The 18,759-nt window shown below is 62.1% G+C and overlaps 1 protein-coding gene across 1 annotated transcript; it reads right to left on the bottom strand.

Annotated features, from left to right (window-relative positions):
* Window positions 1–16: 16 nt before the first annotated feature.
* FAM50A (family with sequence similarity 50 member A) lies at window positions 17–18,321 on the bottom strand. The gene is made up of 13 exons (XM_090126832.1): window positions 17,975–18,321; window positions 16,016–16,100; window positions 15,803–15,902; window positions 12,006–12,154; window positions 10,616–10,692; window positions 10,417–10,483; window positions 8,013–8,074; window positions 7,378–7,454; window positions 6,166–6,220; window positions 5,263–5,311; window positions 5,058–5,128; window positions 2,852–2,962; window positions 17–95 (listed from the first exon to the last, which is right to left on the bottom strand). The coding sequence occupies exons 1-13, from the start codon at window positions 18,083–18,085 to the stop codon at window positions 87–89; spliced, it is 1,023 nt and encodes a 340-aa protein (XP_089982958.1). The 5' UTR covers window positions 18,086–18,321; the 3' UTR covers window positions 17–86.
* Between the last annotated feature and the right edge of the window lie 438 nt (window positions 18,322–18,759).

Here is an 18,759-nt window from a genome sequence, read left to right as displayed (position 1 = left end):
GTTAAACCCCAATGGAGGTTTTATTTTGGGGGGGGGGGCACGATGGGGGTCTGGGGGGTGATGGAAGATGGGGGGGGGGCAGAAGCTCAACGGATCTGGAAGAGAAATTTGGGGGGGGGGGGTTCAGGTCAGTGCTGGGGGGACACAGTTTGCCCAGCCCCCCACCCCCCCCCAAACCACCTTAAAAGACCCCCCCCCACAATTCCCCCCACCCCCCTACTTCCTCATCCCCCCAATCCCCCCCATCACTCCCAAAGCCCCCCAGACCCCCCCTCAAATCCCCCCCAATCTCCTCCAATCCCCTTCAGACCCCCCCCAAGCCCCCCCCCCAAACTCCCCTCAAAGCCCCCCCTACCCAGATCCCCCCTAAATCCCCCAAACCCCCCCATATCCCCCTCAGTCCCCCCTTGAAGCCCCCCCAGACCCCCCCCCTCCTCCTCCAATCCCCTTCAGACCCCCCAAAGCCCCCCCCCAGAACTCCAACCCCCCCCATAAACCCCCCAACTCCCCCACAACCCCCAGTCCCCCCTAATCCCCCCCCCAATCCCCCTCTTAACCCCTCCCCCCCCAGCATCCCTCCAGACCCCCCCCCAAAGCCCCCCCCTAAGACCCCCAACTCCCCCCTAATCCCCCCCACAAATCCCCCCCACCAGACCCCCTAAACACCCCCCAACCCCCCCCAGTCCCCATCTTAGCCTCCCCCAACCCCCCCCCAGCACCACTCCGGACCCCCCCCCCAAAACCCCCCCCCAAGACCCCTAGGCCCCCCACACCCCCTTCAGCACCCCTCCGGACCCCCCCCCAAAGCCCCCCCTAAGACCCCCAACTCACCCCAAATCCCTCCTACCCCCACCAGACATCCCAACCCCCCCCCCCCCCAGCACCCCAATGGACCCCCTCCCCAAAGCCCCCCCCAAGACCCCCTCTTAACCCCCCCCCCAGCACCCTCCAGACCCCCCCCCCCAAAGACCCCCCTAAGACCCCCAACTCACCCCTAATCTTCCCCCAAATCCCCCCCAAACCCCCCCAGACCCCCCAATCTCCCTCTTAACCCCCCCCCCAGCACCCCTCCGGACCCCCCCCAAATCCCCCCCCGAAGCCTCCTCCCCCAGACCCCCCCCAAGACCCCCCAACTCCCCCCTTACCCTCCCCCAGACCCCCTAAACACCCCCCAGTCCCCCTCTTAGCCTCCCCCAACCCCCCCCCAGCACCCCAATGGACCCCCCCAAAATCCCTCCCCCAATTCCCCCCCCAACCACCCCCCCAAGACCCCCAACTCCCCCCTAAACCCCCCCTAAACCCCCCCCAAATCCCCCCTACCCCCCACCAGACCCCCTAAACACCCCCCAACCCCCCCCCCCAGCACCCCAATGGACCCCCCCCAAATCCCCCCCAACCACCCCCCCACGACCCCCAACTCCCCCCTCAACCCCCCCCAAATCCCCCCTACCCCCCACCAAACCCCCCCCAGTCCCCCTCTTAGCCTCCCCCAACCCCCCCCCAGCACCCCAATGGACCCCCCCCCAAATCCCCCCCATAAATCCCCCCCCCAAACCACCCCCCCACGACCCCCAACTCCCCCCTAAACCCCCCCCAAATCCCCCCCACCCCCCACCAGACCCCCCTAAACACCCCCCAACCCCCCCAATCCCCCTCTTAACCCCCCCCCAGCACCCCAATGGACCCCCCCCCAAATCCCCCCCACCCAAGACTCCCAACTCCCCCCTAAACCCCCCCAAATGCCCCCTACCCCCCACCAGACCCCACTAAAAACCCTCCAACCCCCCCAATCCCCCTCTTACCCCCCCCCCCCCCCCCAGCACCCCTCCGGACCCCACCCCCCAAAGCCCCCACCAAGACCCCCAACTCACCCCTAATCCTCCCCCAAATCCCCCCCACCCCCCACCAGACCCCCTAAACACCCCCCAGTCCCCCTCTTAGCCTCCCCCCCCCCCAGCACCCCAATGGACCCCCAAATCCCCCCCCCAACCACCCCCCCACGACCCCCAACTCCCCCCTAAACCCCCCCCAAATCCCCCCCTACCCCCCACCAGACCCCCCTAAAAACCCCCCAACCCCCCCAATCCCCCTCTTAACCCCCCCCCAGCACCCCATTGGACCCCCCCCAAATCCCCCCCACCCAAGACCCCCAACTTCCCCCCCAAATCCCCCCCACCCCCCACCAGACCCCCCTAAAAGCCCCCCAACCCCCCCAATCCCCCTCTTAACCCCCCCCCCAGCACCCCAATGGACCCCCCCCCAAGACCCCCAACTCCCCCCCAAATCCCCCCCCCAACAACCCCCCCACGACCCCCAACTCCCCCCTAAACCCCCCTCAAATCCTCCCTACCCCCCACCAGACCCCACTAAAAACCCCCCAACCCCCCCAATCCCCCTCTTAACCCCCCCCAGCACCCCATTGGACCCCCCCCAAATCCCCCCCACCCAAGACCCCCAACTCCCCCCCCAAATCCCCCCCACCCCCCACCAGACCCCCCTAAAAGCCCCCCAACCCCCCCAATCCCCCTCTTAACCCCCCCCCCAGCACCCCATTGGATCCCCCCCCAAATCCCCCCCACCCAAGACCCCCAACTCCCCCCTTACCCTCCCCCAGACCCCCTAAACACCCCCCAGTCCCTCTCTTAGCCTCCCCCACCCCCCCCCCAATGGACCCCCCCCCAAGACCCCCAACTCCCCCCCAAATCCCCCCCCCAATGCCCCCTACCCCCCACCAGACCCCCCTAAACACCCCCCAACCCCCCCAATCCCCCTCTTAACCCCCCCCAGCACCCCCCCGGACCGCCCCCTCCCCCCCCCCGAAGCCCCCCCCCCCCATAGCCCCCCCCCTGACCGTGTATTTGTCCCACTTCTTCTCGGGGTCGTAGGGCTCCCAGCGGCTGGCAGGGAAGATGTGTTTGTTCTTCTCGTACCAACTGCGCAGCACCACCTTCCCTGCGTGGGACTGGGGGGGGGGAGGGCACTTATGGGGGGCTCAGCCCCATAGATCCGTGGGTCTCGGCCCCATAGATCTGCAGGTCTCGGCCCCATAGATCCGTGGGTCTCGGCCCCATAGATCTGCAGGTCTCAGCCCCAGAGATCCGTGGGTCTCGGCCCCAGAGATCTGTGGGTCTCAGCCCCAGAGATCTGCAGGTCTCGGCCCCACAGATCCGCGGGTCTCGGCCCCACAGATTTGTGAATCTTGGCCCCACAGATCTGCAGCCCCATAGATCCGTGGGTCTCGGCCCCATAGATCCGCGGGTCTCGGCCCCATAGATCCGCGGGTCTCGGCCCCATAGATCTGTAGGTCTCAGCCCCATAGATCTGCAGGTCTCAGCCCCAGAGATCCGTGGGTCTCAGCCCCAGAGATCTGTGGGTCTCGGCCCCATAGATCTGCAGGTCTCGGCCCCATAGATCCGTGGGTCTCGGCCCCATAGATCCGCGGGTCTCGGCCCCATAGATCCGCGGGTCTCGGCCCCATAGATCCGCGGGTCTCGGCCCCATAGATCCGCGGGTCTCAACCCCATAGATCCGTGGGTCTCGGCCCCACAGATTTATGAATCTTGTTCCCTAAGATCTGCAAACCTCAGCCCCATAGATCTGTGGGTCCCAGCCCCACACATCCACGTCTCCCAGCCCCACACATCCCTGTCCCCCAGCCCCACACATTCAGGTTCCCCAGCCCCACACATCCATGGTTCCCAGCCCCACACATTCAGGTCCCCCAGCCCCACACATCCCCATCCCCCAGCCCCACACATCCCCGTCTCCAAAGCCCCACACATCCATGGTTCCCAGCCCCACACATTCAGGTCCCCCAGCCCCACACATCCCCATCCCCCAGCCCCACACATCCAGGTCCCCCAGCCCCACACATCCATGGTTCCCAGCCCCACACATCCCTGTCCCCCAGCCCCACACATCCCTGTCCCCCAGCCCCACACATCCAGGTCCCCCAGCCCCACACATCCCCGTCCCCCAGCCCCACACATCCCCGTCCCCCAGCCCCACACATTCGGGTCCCCCAGCCCCACACATTCGGGTCCCCCAGCCCCACACATCCAGGTCTCCCAGCCCCACACATTCGGGTCCCCCAGCCCCACACATTCGGGTCCCCCAGCCCCACACATCCAGGTCCCCCAGCCCCACACATTCGGGTCCCCCAGCCCCACACATCCCGGTCCCCCAGCCCCACACATTCAGGTTCCCCAGCCCCACACATCCATGGTTCCCCAGCCCCACACATTCAGGTCCCCCAGCCCCACACATTCGGGTCCCCCAGCCCCACACATCCCGGTCCCCCAGCCCCACACATCCCGGTCCCCCAGCCCCACACATTCAGGTTCCCCAGCCCCACACATCCATGGTTCCCAGCCCCACACATCCCCGTCCCCCAGCCCCACACATCCATGGTTCCCAGCCCCACACATTCAGGTCCCCCAGCCCCACACATCCATGGTTCCCAGCCCCACACATTCAGGTCCCCCAGCCCCACACATCCATGGTTCCCAGCCCCACACATTCAGGTCCCCCAGCCCCACACATCCATGGTTCCCAGCCCCACACATCCAGGTCCCCCAGCCCCACACATCCATGGTTCCCAGCCCCACACATCCAGGTCCCCCAGCCCCACACATTCGGGTCCCCCAGCCCCACACATTCGGGTCCCCCAGCCCCACACATCCCCGTCCCCCAGCCCCACACATCCAGGTCTCCCAGCCCCACACATCCCCGTCCCCCAGCCCCACACATCCAGGTCCCCCAGCCCCACACATCCCCGTCCCCCAGCCCCACACATTCGGGTCCCCCAGCCCCACACATCCCCGTCCCCCAGCCCCACACATTCAGGTCCCCCAGCCCCACACATTCATGGTTCCCAGCCCCACACATCCATGATTCCCAACCCCACACATCCCCATCTCCCAGCCCCACACATCCAGGTCCCCCAGCCCCACACATCCCCATCTCCCAGCCCCACACATCCCCGTCCCCCAGCCCCACACATCCATGGTTCCCAGCCCCACACATTCGGGTCCCCCAGCCCCACACATCCATTCCACCTCGTCCTTCTCCACGGTGGCGTCGCTCAGCAGCCTGACGTCGTCATGGACGTCGAAGTTGAAGAGGGGCCCTGGGGGGCGGCGTGACGTCATGGGGGGGTCGATGACATCATGGGGGGGTCGATGACGTCACGGGGGGGTCGATGACGTCACAACGGGGGGGGGTTGATGACGTCACAACGGGGGGGAGGTTGGGGGCTCTCACCGCTTTTCCCGCGCGCCTTCGTGACGATGAAGTCGTAGAAGCTGTGATGCTGGGTTGGTTTTGGGGGGGGGGGGGAAGGAAGAAATGACGTCATTGGGGGGGGTTGTGACGTCACGGGGGGGGGGGGGGTTGTGACGTCACATTTCGGGAAGGGGGGGGGGGGGGGTGACGTCACTGAGGGTTGATGACGTCACGGGGAGGGGGGGGGTTGGGTGGCCTGAAAGGAGGTGGGAACGGCGCTGTGACGTCACGGGGGGGGCCTTAAGGGGGTAAGGTTGGTGACATCGGGGGGGGGTTGGTGATGACAGGGGGGATTTGGTGACGTCATGGTGGGGGTGGGGGGGGTGGTGACCTTGGGGGGGGAGGGTGGTTGGTGATGTCACGAGGGGGTGGTGACATCACGGGGGGGCCTTGGGGGGGGGGGTTGGTGATGATGGGGGGGGATTTGGTGACGTCACGGGGGGGGGGTTGGTGACATCACAGGCAGGGGTCTTAAGGGGGGGGGGGGGGGGGGTTGGTGACGTCAGGGGGGGGGGTGATGATGGGGGGGATTTGGTGACGTCACGCGGGGACTTGGTGACGTCATGGGGGGGGTTATTGATGTTGGGGGGGGGGCCGGTGATGATGGGGGGGATTTGGTGACGCCCAGGGGGGTTGGGGGGGTTGGTGACATCATTGGGGGGTCAGTGACGTCACTGGGGGGGGGGGGGGGGGCTGATGATGTCACTACAGGGGGGGTGACATCACGGCAGGGGGGGGGCTGGGGGGGGGTTGGTGACATCACCACCCAGCTGTGATGTCTTGGGGGGGGGGCAGGGGGGGCTGTGATGTCACGACGGGGCTGTGACGTCACGGGGGGAGGGGGGGGGCGATGACGTCACGAGGGGGGGGGGCAATGCTCACGTGTGGGATGATGAGATCCTCCTTGATGTACATCAGCTGCTCCACCCCCGCCGACCTGAAGGGGAGGAGCCAAGTCAGGCCACGCCCCTCTCACCCTCGTGGCCACGCCCCCCACCACCGCAAGCCACTCCCTAAAAGCCACGCCCCCTTCCCAGTAGGCCACGCCCCCTCCCACAAGGAGGCCACGCCCCTCCGTTTCTTCAGCTCCCAAATCGTGGGAGTCACGCCCCCAGCTCAGAAGCCACGCCCCTTTCCTGCTCTACCGCACAAGCCACGCCCCCGTTCACGCAGGCCACGCCCACAGCCCCCCCAGAGGCCACGCCCCCTTCTTAATCCACCAATTGGTTCACTCGAAATCAATAGGCCACGCCCCCAGCTCCAACATAAGCCACGCCCTCTCACCTCACTCCTGACCACACCCCCTTTCCAATTGCCCAATAACCCACGCCCCTTCCTACAGACCACGCCCCCATACCACCCAGAAGCCACGCCCCCATTCACGCAGACCACGCCCCCAGCTCCCCCCCAGAGGCCACGCCCCCTTTTTCCTCCCCCAATAGATTCACTCGAAATCACCAGGCCACGCCCCCAGCTCCCACATAAGCCACGTCCTCTCAGCTCACTCGTGACCACGCCCCCTTTCCACACACCCAATGAGCCACGCCCCCTCCCACAAACCACGCCCCCTGTCCAACCAGAAGCCACGCCCCCTTCTTACTCGAACACTCACTCAAAATCAATAAGCCACGCCCCCAGCCCCCAGGCCACACCCCCTCAGCTCAGCCGTGACCACGCCCCCTTTCCACACACCCAATGAGCCACACCCCCTCCGGCAGACCACGCCCCCAACCGACCAAGAAGCCCCGCCCCCATCAACAGGCCACTCCCCCTTCTTTTCTCTCCCCCAACAGACCACGCCCACTGATAAGCCACGCCCACCGCTCCTCCCGAAGCCCCGCCCACCCACGTTGGCCACTACCAGAAGCCCCACCTCCCAGCCCACAAGCCACGCCCCTTTTTCATTCCCCCAATCACTCACGCCCACCGATAGGCCACGCCTCCACCCGAGGCCACGCCTCCTCTTAAAGGGCCATGCCCCCCTCTAAACAACGCGCCAGCCCCTAGCATTAATTAAGGGGCAGCAATAAGCAGGACCACCCAGCCCCCCCCTTCCTCATTAATTAGCAGCGTTAATTAGCACTTAATCGGCACCTCAGCTCGCTGAAGTCACGGCGCAGGATCTCCAAAGCTTTCTGCAGGAACTGCTGCATTGTGTTGCCCTTCTTCATCTGCACCCCAAAACAGGGGGGGGGGGATCAAAATCTTTGCCCCCCCCCCCTCCAAAAAAACCCCAAATCCGCCCCAAATAACCCCCCCCGCAAATAACCCCCACCCCCCCTCAAAAAAAGCCCTTCCAGAAGTGCCCCCCCCCCAAAAAAAAACCCCAAATCCACCCCAAAATCCCCCCCTCCCCAAATAACCTCTCCTCAAGAAGACCCCTCCAATCCCCCCCCCCAAAAAAGCCCCAAGACCTCCAAATCACCCCCCCAAAAAACCCCCCTCCAAAATAACCCCCCCTCCAAAATAAATCCCCCAAAAGACCCCCTTTAAAACCCCAAATCCCCCCCCAAAACCCCAAATCCCCCCCCCCAAAATAAAGACTCTCCAACCCTCCCAATCCCCCCCCAAACGACCCCTCCAAAACCCCCCAAAATTGCCAAATCCCCTCTCAAAACCCCATAATAACCGCCCCCCCCATGCAAAAAAAAACCCCAACAATCCAAACACCACCCCAAAAACCCCAAAAAGCCCCAAATTCACCCCAAATTCCCCCCCCCCCCCCCAACCTTAACAGTTCTGCGATGCCCGGAGCCGTCCCAGTAACTGAATGTGATCTCGATCTCTTCGTCTGCGCCAATGAGAATGAGGGGCCCCATGGATCCGTGGGGCACAGCCCCATAGATCCCGGCCCCATGGATCCGTGGGGCACAGCCCCATAGATCCCGGCCCCATGGATCCGTGGGGCACGGCCCCATAGATCCCGGCCCCATGGATCTGTGGGGCACGGCCCCATAGATCCCGGCCCCAGAGATCCGTGGGGCACGGCCCCATAGATCCCAGCCCCATGGATCCGTGGGGCACGGCCCCATAGATCCCGGCCCCATGGATCCGTGGGGCACGGCCCCATAGATCCCGGCCCCATGGATCTGTGGGGCACGGCCCCATAGATCCCGGCCCCAGAGATCCGTGGGGCACGGCCCCATAGATCCCAGCCCCATGGATCCGTGGGGCACGGCCCCATAGATCCCGGCCCCATGGATCCGTGGGGCACGGCCCCATAGATCCCGGCCCCATGGATCCGTGGGGCACGGCCCCATAGATCCCGGCCCCATGGATCCGTGGGGCACGGCCCCATAGATCCCGGCCCCATAGATCCGTGGGGCACGGCCCCGTAGATCCCGGCCCCAGAGATCCGTGGGGCACGGCCCCGTAGATCCTGGCCCCAGAGATCCGTGGGGCACAGCCCCATAGATCCCAGCCGCAGAGATTCCAGCCCCAGAGAAATATAAAACATGGCCCCATAGATCCCGGCCCCACAGAAATATAAGGCACGGCCCCATAGATTCCAGCCCCATATTTCTGTGGGGCACGGCCCCATAGATTCCAGCCCCATAGAAATATAAAACATGGCCCCATAGATCCCGGCCCCAGAGATCCGTGGGGCACGGCCCCATAGCTCCCAACCCCATAGATCCCAGCCCCATGGACCAGGGGGGCACAGCCCCACAGCTCCCAGCCCCATAGATCCCAGCCCCATACAGTTGTGGGGCACGGCCCCATAGCTCCCAATCCCACAGCTCCCAGCCCCACAGATCAGTGGGGCACAGCCCCATACATCCCAGCCCCATAGATCCCAGCCCCATACAGTTGTGGGGCACGGCCCCATAGCTCCCAGCCCCATAGATCCCAGCCCCACAGCCCCCAGCCCCACAGCTCCCAGCCCCATACAAGTGTGGGGCATGGCCCCATAGCTCCCAGCCCCACAGATCCCAGCCCCACAGATCAGTGGGGCACAGCCCCATAGCTCCTAACCCCATAGCTCCCAGCCCCATAGAACCCAGCCCCATACAGTTGTGGGGCATGGCCCCATAGCTCCCAACCCCATAGATCCCAGCCCCACAGATCAGTGGGGCACAGCCCCATAGCTCCCAACCCCATAGATCCCGGCCCCACGGACCAGGGGGGCACAGCCCCACAGCTGCCAGCCCCACAGATCAGTGGGGCACAGCCCCATACATCCCAGCCCCATAGATCAGTGGGGCACGGCCCCACAGCTCCCAGCCCCACAGCTCCCAGCCCCATACAGTTATGGAGCATGGCCCCACAGCTCCCAGCCCCACAGCCCCCAGCCCCACAGCCCCCAGCCCCACAGATCAGTGGGGCACAGCCGCATACATCCCAGCCCCACAGATCAGTGGGGCACAGCCCCATACATCCCAGCCCCACAGATCAGTGGGGCATGGCCCCACAGCTCCCAGCCCCACAGCCCCCAGCCCCACAGCCCCCAGCCCCACAGATCAGTGGGGCACAGCCGCATACATCCCAGCCCCACAGATCAGTGGGGCACAGCCCCATACATCCCAGCCCCACAGATCAGTGGGGCATGGCCCCACAGCTCCCAGCCCCACAGCCCCCAGCCCCACAGCCCCCAGCCCCACAGATCAGTGGGGCACGACCCCATACATCCCAGCCCCACAGATCAGTGGGGCACGGCCCCACAGCTCCCAGCCCCATAGATCCCAGCCCCACAGCCCCCAGCCCCACAGATCAGTGGGGCACAGCCCCATACATCCCAGCCCCACAGATCAGTGGGGCACAGCCCCATACATCCCAGCCCCACAGATCAGTGGGGCACGGCCCCACAGCTCCCAGCCCCATAGATCCCAGCCCCACAGCCCCCAGCCCCACAGATCAGTGGGGCACAGCCCCATACATCCCAGCCCCACAGATCAGTGGGGCATGGCCCCACAGCTCCCAGCCCCACAGCCCCCAGCCCCACAGCCCCCAGCCCCACAGATCAGTGGGGCACGACCCCATACATCCCAGCCCCACAGATCAGTGGGGCACGGCCCCACAGCTCCCAGCCCCACAGCCCCCAGCCCCATACAGTTATGGGACATGGCCCCACAGCTCCCAGCCCCATAGATCCCAGCCCCATAGATCCCAGCCCCACAGCCCCCAGCCGCTCACTTTTGATCTTCTCCTGCTTGGCCTCCCACTCCTGGCGCAGCTCCTCCCGCAGCCGATTCTCCTCCTCCTACCCCACATTTTGGGGTGAAAAACACAAAGTTCGGGGCTCTCGGCACCCTGTGCCTCCCACCCCCCCATCCACGCTCCCCCCCCCCCAAAAAAAAACCCCAAAAACCCCAAAATTGGGGCCCAAATTCACCTCCCTGTCGCGATCCGGGAGGAAACTGGTGTCCACATCCGGGTTCTTCCCCAGCTTCTTCTTCCGGGGGGGCTCCTCTATATATGGGCAAAGGGGCGGGGCTAAGGATTGGCCCCGCCCCCAAGTGCGCACACCCACTTAAGCCCCGCCCCCTTGTATGAACCCCGCCCACCTCCAGAGGGGACCATAATAAACAGGCATGGGGGGCAGGGCTACATGTTGGCCACGCCCCCAGACTATGAAGCCCCGCCCACATCCTTAGATGACCCCTATATATGGGCAAAGGGACGGAGTCAGTATGTGGCCACACCCACACTGCGATGAAGCCCCGCCTCTCCCTCCCTTGTTCCACCATATATGGGCAAAATGGGCGGGGCTACGGCATGGTCGCACCCACAGTTTGAACCCTGCCCCTGCACCATTGCCAACATCCATATAGGGGCAAAGGGGCGGAGTCAGCACATGGCCACACCCACGCTGGGATGAAGCCTCGCCTCTACTTCCCCTGTTGCTCCATATATGGGCAAAAGGGGCGGGGCTACAGCTTGCCCACATCTGCACTGAAGCCCTGCCCCTGCACCATTGCCAGCATCCATATATGGGCAAAGGGGTGGAGTCAGCACGTGGCCACACCCACGCTGGGATGAAGCCCCGCCTCTCCCTCCCTTGTTCCTCCATATATGGGCAAAAGGGCGGGGCTACGGCATGGTCACACCCACAGTTTGAACCCTGCCCCTGCACCATTGCCGCATCCATATATGGGCAAAGGGGCGGAGTCAGCACATGGCCACACCCACGCTGGGATGAAGCCCCGCCTCTACTTCCCCTGTTCCTCCATATATGGGCAAAAGGGGCGGGGCTACAGCTTGCCCACATCTGCACTGAAGCCCTGCCCCTGCACCGTTGCCAGCATCCATATATGGGCAAAGGGGTGGAGTCAGCACGTGGCCACACCCACGCTGGGATGAAGCCCCGCCTCTCCCTCCCTTGTTCCTCCATATATGGGCAAAAGGGGCGGGGCTACAGCTTGCCCACATCTGCACTGAAGCCCTGCCCCTGCACCGTTGCCAGCATCCATATATGGGCAAAGGGGTGGAGTCAACACATGGCCACACCCACACTGCGATGAAGCCCCGCCTCTCCCTCCCTTGTTCCTCCATATATGGGCAAAAGGGGCGGGGCTACAGCATGGTCACATCCAGAGTTTGAAGCCCTGCCCCTGCACCATTACCAGCATCCATATATGGGCAAAAGGGCGGAGTCAGCACATGGCCACACCCACGCTGGGATGAAGCTTCGCCTCTACTTCCCCTGTTCCACCATATATGGGCAAAAGGGGCGGGGCTTCACCTTGGCCCCGCCTCCCCCCCACCCCAAAGGGTTTCTCTGCCCCCACTGACCGTCGCTGGGGGGGTCCCTGGGGGGGCTTTCCCCTCCCCCCCCTCCTCCTCTTCCTCTTCATCCAGGTTGAAGCTGAGGCTGCAGATCTGCCGCCGCTGCTGCTGCTTCCGAGCGCGCTCACGGAGCCGCTCCAGCTTCCTATTTTGGGGGGGGGTTATGGGGGGTTATGGGGGGGGCACTGGGATGAGGTTATGGGGCACTGGGAGGCACTGGGATGGCGCTATGGGGCACTGGGAGGGATTTATGGGAACTGGGAGGGAGTTATGGGGCACTGGGAGGCACTGGGATGGGGCTATGGGGCACTGGGATGGGGTTATGGGGCACTGGGGGGCACTGGGAAATGGTGGGAGGGGGTTATGGGGTGCTGGGAAGAGGTTATGGGGTGCTGGGGGGCACTGGGATGGGGCTACGGGGCACTGGGGGGCACTGGGATAGGGCTATGGGGCACTGGGAGGCACTGGGATGGGGCTAAGGGGCACTGGGATGGGGCTATGGGGCACTGGGTGGCACTGGGATGGGGTTATGGGGCACTGGGAGACAGTGGGAAACAGTGGGAGGGGGTTATGGGGTGCTGGGAAGGAGTTATGGGGTGCTGGGTGGCACTGGGATGGGGCTATGGGGCACTGGGATAGGGCAATGGGGCACTGGGAGGCACTGGGATGGGGTTATGGGGCACTGGGAGGCACTGGGATGGGGCTATGGGGAACTGGGATTGGGCTATGGGGCACTGGGGGGCACTGGGATGGGGCTATGGGGTGTGAGGTGCCATTTTTGGGGCAAAAAAGGGCAGGATTTGGGGCTCACAGCTGCCTGCTATGCTGTGTCTTTGGGGGCACAACGGGGCCATTTTGGGGCTAAAAAGTGGGATTTGGGGGAACAGGAGGGGCATTTTGGGGCTGAAAAGAGGGATTTGGGGGCAGAGATGATTAGGAAGGGGAATGGGGAATGGGAAGTGCCATTTTTGGGCTGAAAAAGGCAGGATTTGGGGCTCACAGCTGCCTGCTCTGCTGTCTCTTTGGGGGCACAATGGGGTTGTTTTGGGGCTAAAATGTGGGATTTCGGAGCACAGGAGGGGCATTTTGGGGGTAAAAAATGGGATTTTGGGGGCAAAAGTGATCAGGGTGGGGTGTGAGGTGCCATTTTTGGGCTGAAAAAGGCAGGATTTGGGGCTCACAGCTGCAGCTGCCTGCTCTGCTGTCTCTTAGGGGGCACAATGGGGCCATTTTGGGGCAAGTGGGATTTTGGGGGCACAGGAGGAGCATTTTGGGGCTAAAATGTGGGATTTTGGGGCAAAGGTGGTCAGGATAGAGCGTGAGGTGCCATTTTTGGGCTGAAAAAGGCAGGATTTGGGGCTCACAGCTGCCTGCTCTGCTGTCTCTTTGGGGGCACAGGAGGGGCATTTTGGGGCTGAAAAGTGGGATTTTGGGGCACATGAGGTCCATTTTGGGGGTAAAAAATGGGATTTCGGGGGCAAAGGTGGACAGGGTGGGGTGTGAGGTGCGATTTTGGGGCTGAAAAAGGCAGGATTTGGGGCTCACAGCTGCAGCTGCCTGCTCTGCTGTCTCTTTGGGGGCACAACGGGGTCGTTTGGGGGCTAAAATGGGGGATTTTGGAGCACAGGAGGGGCATTTTGGGGCTAAAATGTGGGATTTTGGGGCAAAGGTGGTCAGGATAGAGCGTGAGGTGCCATTTTTGGGCTGAAAAAGGCAGCATTTGGGGCTCACAGCTGCCTGCTCTGCTGTCTCTTTGGGGGCACAATGGGGTTGTTTTGGGGCTAAAATGTGGGATTTCGGAGCACAGGAGGGGCATTTTGGGGGTAAAAAATGGGATTTTGGGGGCAAAAGTGATCAGGGTGGGGTGTGAGGTGCCATTTTTGGGCTGAAAAAGGCAGGATTTGGGGCTTGCAGCTGCAGCTGCCTGCTCTGCTGCCTCTTTGGGGGCACAACGGGGTCGTTTTGGGGCTAAAATGGGGGATTTTGGGGCACAGGAGGGGCATTTTGGGGCTGAAAAGAGAGATTTTGGGGCAGACGTGATCAGGGTGGGGTGTGAGGTGCCATTTTTGGGCTGAAAAAGGCAGGATTTGGGGCTCACAGCTGCAGCTGCCTGCTCTGCTGTCTCTTTGGGGGCACAACAGGGTCGTTTTGGGGCTAAAATGGGGGATTTTGGGGCACAGGAGGGGCATTTTGGGGCTAAAATGTGGGATTTTGGGGCAAAGGTGGTCAGGATAGAGCGTGAGGTGCCATTTTTGGGCTGAAAAAGGCAGGATTTGGGGCTCACAGCTGCCTGCTCTGCTGTCTCTTTGGGGGCACAGGAGGGGCATTTTGGGGCTGAAAAGTGGGATTTTGGTGGCACAGGAGCAGCATTTTGGGGCTAAAAAGTGGGATTTTGGTGGCACAGGAGGGGCATTTTGGGGCTAAAAAGAGGGATTTGGGGGCAGAGATGATTAGGAAGGGATGGGAAGTGCCATTTTTGGGCTGAAAAAGGCAGCATTTGGGGCTTGCAGCTGCAGCTGCCTGCTCTGCTGTCTCTTTGGTGGCACAACGGGGTCGTTTTGGGGCTAAAATGGGGGATTTTGGGGCACAGGAGGGGCATTTTGGGGCTAAAATGTGGGATTTTGGGGGCAAAGGTGATCGGGGTGGGGTGTGAGGTGCCATTTTTGGGCTGAAAAAGGCAGGATTTGGGGCTCACAGCTGCAGCTGCCTGCTCTGCTGTCTCTTAGGGGGCACAATGGGGCCATTTTGGGGCAAGTGGGATTTTGGGGGCACAGGAGGAGCATTTTGGGGCTAAAATGTGGGATTTTGGGGCAAAGGTGGTCAGGATAGAGCGTGAGGTGCCATTTTTGGGCTGAAAAAGGCAGGATTTGGGGCTCACAGCTGCCTGCTCTGCTGTCTCTTTGGGGGCACAGGAGGGGCATTTTGGGGCTGAAAAGTGGGATTTTGGGGCACATGAGGTCCATTTTGGGGGTAAAAAATGGGATTTCGGGGGCAAAGGTGGACAGGGTGGGGTGTGAGGTGCGATTTTGGGGCTGAAAAAGGCAGGATTTGGGGCTCACAGCTGCAGCTGCCTGCTCTGCTGTCTCTTTGGGGGCACAACGGGGTCGTTTGGGGGCTAAAATGGGGGATTTTGGAGCACAGGAGGGGCATTTTGGGGCTAAAATGTGGGATTTTGGGGCAAAGGTGGTCAGGATAGAGCGTGAGGTGCCATTTTGGGGCTGAAAAAGGCAGCATTTGGGGCTCACAGCTGCCTGCTCTGCTGTCTCTTTGGGGGCACAATGGGGTTGTTTTGGGGCTAAAATGTGGGATTTCGGAGCACAGGAGGGGCATTTTGGGGGTAAAAAATGGGATTTTGGGGGCAAAAGTGATCAGGGTGGGGTGTGAGGTGCCATTTTTGGGCTGAAAAAGGCAGGATTTGGGGCTTGCAGCTGCAGCTGCCTGCTCTGCTGCCTCTTTGGGGGCACAACGGGGTCGTTTTGGGGCTAAAATGGGGGATTTTGGGGCACAGGAGGGGCATTTTGGGGCTAAAATGTGGGATTTTGGGGCAAAGGTGGTCAGGATAGAGCGTGAGGTGCCATTTTTGGGCTGAAAAAGGCAGCATTTGGGGCTTGCAGCTGCCTGTTCTGCTGTGTCTCTGGGGGCACAACGGGGTCGTTTTGGGGCTGAAAAGTGGGATTTTGGGGCACAGGAGGGGCATTTTGGGGCTAAAATGTGGGATTTCGGGGGCAGAGGTGATCAGGGTGGGGTGTGAGGTGCGATTTTTGGGCTGAAAAAGGCAGGATTTGGGGCTCACAGCTGCAGCTGCCTGCTCTGCTCCCTCTTGGCCAGCTGCCGCTCGCGCTCCCGCACCAACGCCTCCTGCTTTGCCTTCATGTCGTTCAACGTCACCAACCCTGGGGGGGGGGCACGGCATTGAGACCCCCCCCCCCAAAATCAGTTGGGGGGGGGCAGGGGGGGGGGTTTGGGGGTGAATTTTGGGGTGAATTTGGGGAGTTTTGGGGCTCACCGACGGTGCTGGATTTCAGCTCGGCTTCCACGGCGTCGTAATGGGCTGAAAATTTCTTGTCTATGTTGGCCTTCAGGGTGTTCTCCTGGGGGGGGGGGGGGCACAATTAGAGGGGGGGTTAATTAAGGAAATGAGAGATGAATTAAGGAAAAGATAAAGTTAATTAAGAAGGAAGTACTTGGAAATAATAGGGAGAGAAGTTCAGAGTTATGGGGGTGATTAGAAACGTAATGGGGGGGCTCAGGGTGCTCTCCTGGGGGAGGGGGGGGGGACACAATTAGAGGGGAGAGTTAATTAAGCAGGGGAGAGGTTAATAAAGGAAGAAGGGGAGTTAATTAAGGAAGAAGTACTTGGAAATAATGGGGAAAGGGGTTCAGAGTTATGGGAGTGATTGGAAAGAAAAGGAGAGGCTTCAAGGTGTTCTCCTGGGGGGGGCACAATTAGAAGGGGGGTTAATTAAGGAAATGAGAGATTAATTAAGGAGAAGAGAGAGTTAATTAAGAGGCGGATACTTGAAAATAACGGGGGGAGGAGTCCAGAGTTATGGGGGTGATTGGAAACGTAATGGGGGGGACTCAGGCTGTTCTGGTGGGGGGGTGCAATTAAGACCCCATAGGACCCCATTACCCCCATAACGACCCCATAAGGACCCCATTCCCCCCCCATAAGACTTCATTACTACCAATAACGACCCCATAACCCCCCATAGGACCCCATACCCCCATAACGACCCCATAAGACCCCATTCCCCCCCAATACCCCCCCCTTCCCCCCAATAACGACCCCATAACCCCCCATAGGACCCCATTCCCCCCCATAACGACCCCATTCCCCCCCACAACCCCCCATAAGGACCCCATTCCCCCCCCACAACGACCCCATAACCCCCCATAGGACCCCATTACCCCCATAACAACCCCATAAGACCCCATTCCCCCCATATCTCCCCCCTTCCCCCCCATAGGACCCCATTACGACCCCATAAGGACCCCATTCCTCCCCCATAAGACTTCATTACTACCAATAACGACCCCATAACCTCCCAAAGGACCCCACTACCCCCTGTAACGACCCCATAACGGCCCCATTTCCCCACATAACCCCCAGGACGACCCCATTCCCCCCATAACGACCCCATAAGACCCCATTCCTCCCCATATCTCCCCCCCTTTCCCCCAATAACGACCCCTTAACCCCCCATAGAACCCTATTCCTCCCCATAATGACCCCATAATCCCCTATAAGACCCCATAAGGACCCCTTTCCCCCCACAATAACAACCCCATAACCCCCAATAGGACCCCATTCCCCCCCATAACGACCCCATAAGACCCCATTCCCCCCATATCTCCCCCCATTCCCCCCCATAACCCCCTATAAGGACCCCATTCCCCCCAATAACGACCCCTTAACCCCCCATACGACCCCATTCCCTCCATAACGACCCCATAAGACCCCATTCCCCCCATATCTCCCCCCATTCTCCCCAATAACGACCCCATAACCCCCCATAGAACCCCATTCCCCCCATAACGACCCCATAAGACCCCATTCCCCCCCATATCTCCCCCCATTCCCCCCATAACGACCCCATAAGAACCCCCCCCCCATATCTCCCCCCCTTCCCCCCAATACCGACCCCATAACCCCCCATAGGACCCCATTCCCCCCATAACGACCCCATAAGACCCCATTCCCCCCATATCTCCCCCCATTCCCCCCCATAACGACCCCATAACCCCCCATAGAACCCCATTCCCCCCCATATCTCCCCCCATTCCCCCCCATAACGACCCCATAACCCCCCATAGAACCCCATTCCCCCCCATATCTCCCCCCATTCCCCCCCATAACGACCCCATAAACCCCCATAGAACCCCATTCCCCCCATAACGACCCCATAAGACCCCACTCCCCCCCATATCTCCCCCCCTTCCCCCCATAACGACCCCCCCCCACCTCAGCGATGCGCTGCCGGAGCTGCTCCATGTGTTCCCTCTGCCGCTCCCTCTTCTTCATCAGCTGCAGCGCCCGGCCCGCCTCGCTGGCGGCTCCTTTGTACTGCGCCATGCCTGCGGTACCGCCGGGACCGGGCCTCGAACCGCCCTCCGAACGAACGAAACGGGCCTCGGGGCCGCGGCACCCGCGTCAAAGCGGGGAGCGGAACGGAAACGGAAATGAAACGGAACGGAAACGGAAATGAAACGGAAAGGGAGCAGAACGGAGCGACCGAAGCGAGCGGCCGCCCTCAGAGAAGGGAGAAGCGGAAGTGCGACGCGAAGCGGATGTGCGTCACCGCGGCGCGACGCTTCCGGCGTCAAACCCCGCCCCGTTCCCTCTGGGCTTGTCGGATTGGAGGAATGGTTGTTTTGGCACCGCCCCCTCCCTCTGCTTTTAGCCAACCGGAGGAATTGTCTGTTCCCTCCCCATTCCGGTGGTTTTATCCAATCGGAGGAACTGTCTTTTCGTCCCCGCCCCCTTCCGGTGGGATTATCCAATCGGATAAAAAGGCCTTTGGGCTCGGGTTACCTCTAGCCCCGCCCCTTCCCATCGGCTTTATCCAATCGGAGGAACAGCCATTTTGGCCCCGCCCCCCTTCCGGGGCTTTGGCCAATCGGAGGAAATGTTCCTTTGTGCTCCACCCACCTGTAGCTCCGCCCCCTTCCCAGTGGCTTTCTCTAATAGGAGGAACTGCCCTTTCGGCCCCGCCCCCTTCCGGTGGCTTTTGCCAATTGAAGGAAAGG

Source organism: Phasianus colchicus, chromosome 29 (genome assembly GCF_987193195.1).
Source record: "Phasianus colchicus chromosome 29, bPhaCol1.hap1.1, whole genome shotgun sequence".
Lineage (NCBI taxonomy): Eukaryota > Metazoa > Chordata > Aves > Galliformes > Phasianidae > Phasianus > Phasianus colchicus.
Note: the sequence above shows the minus strand (reverse complement) of the source record. Positions and strands in the feature narration are given on the sequence as shown.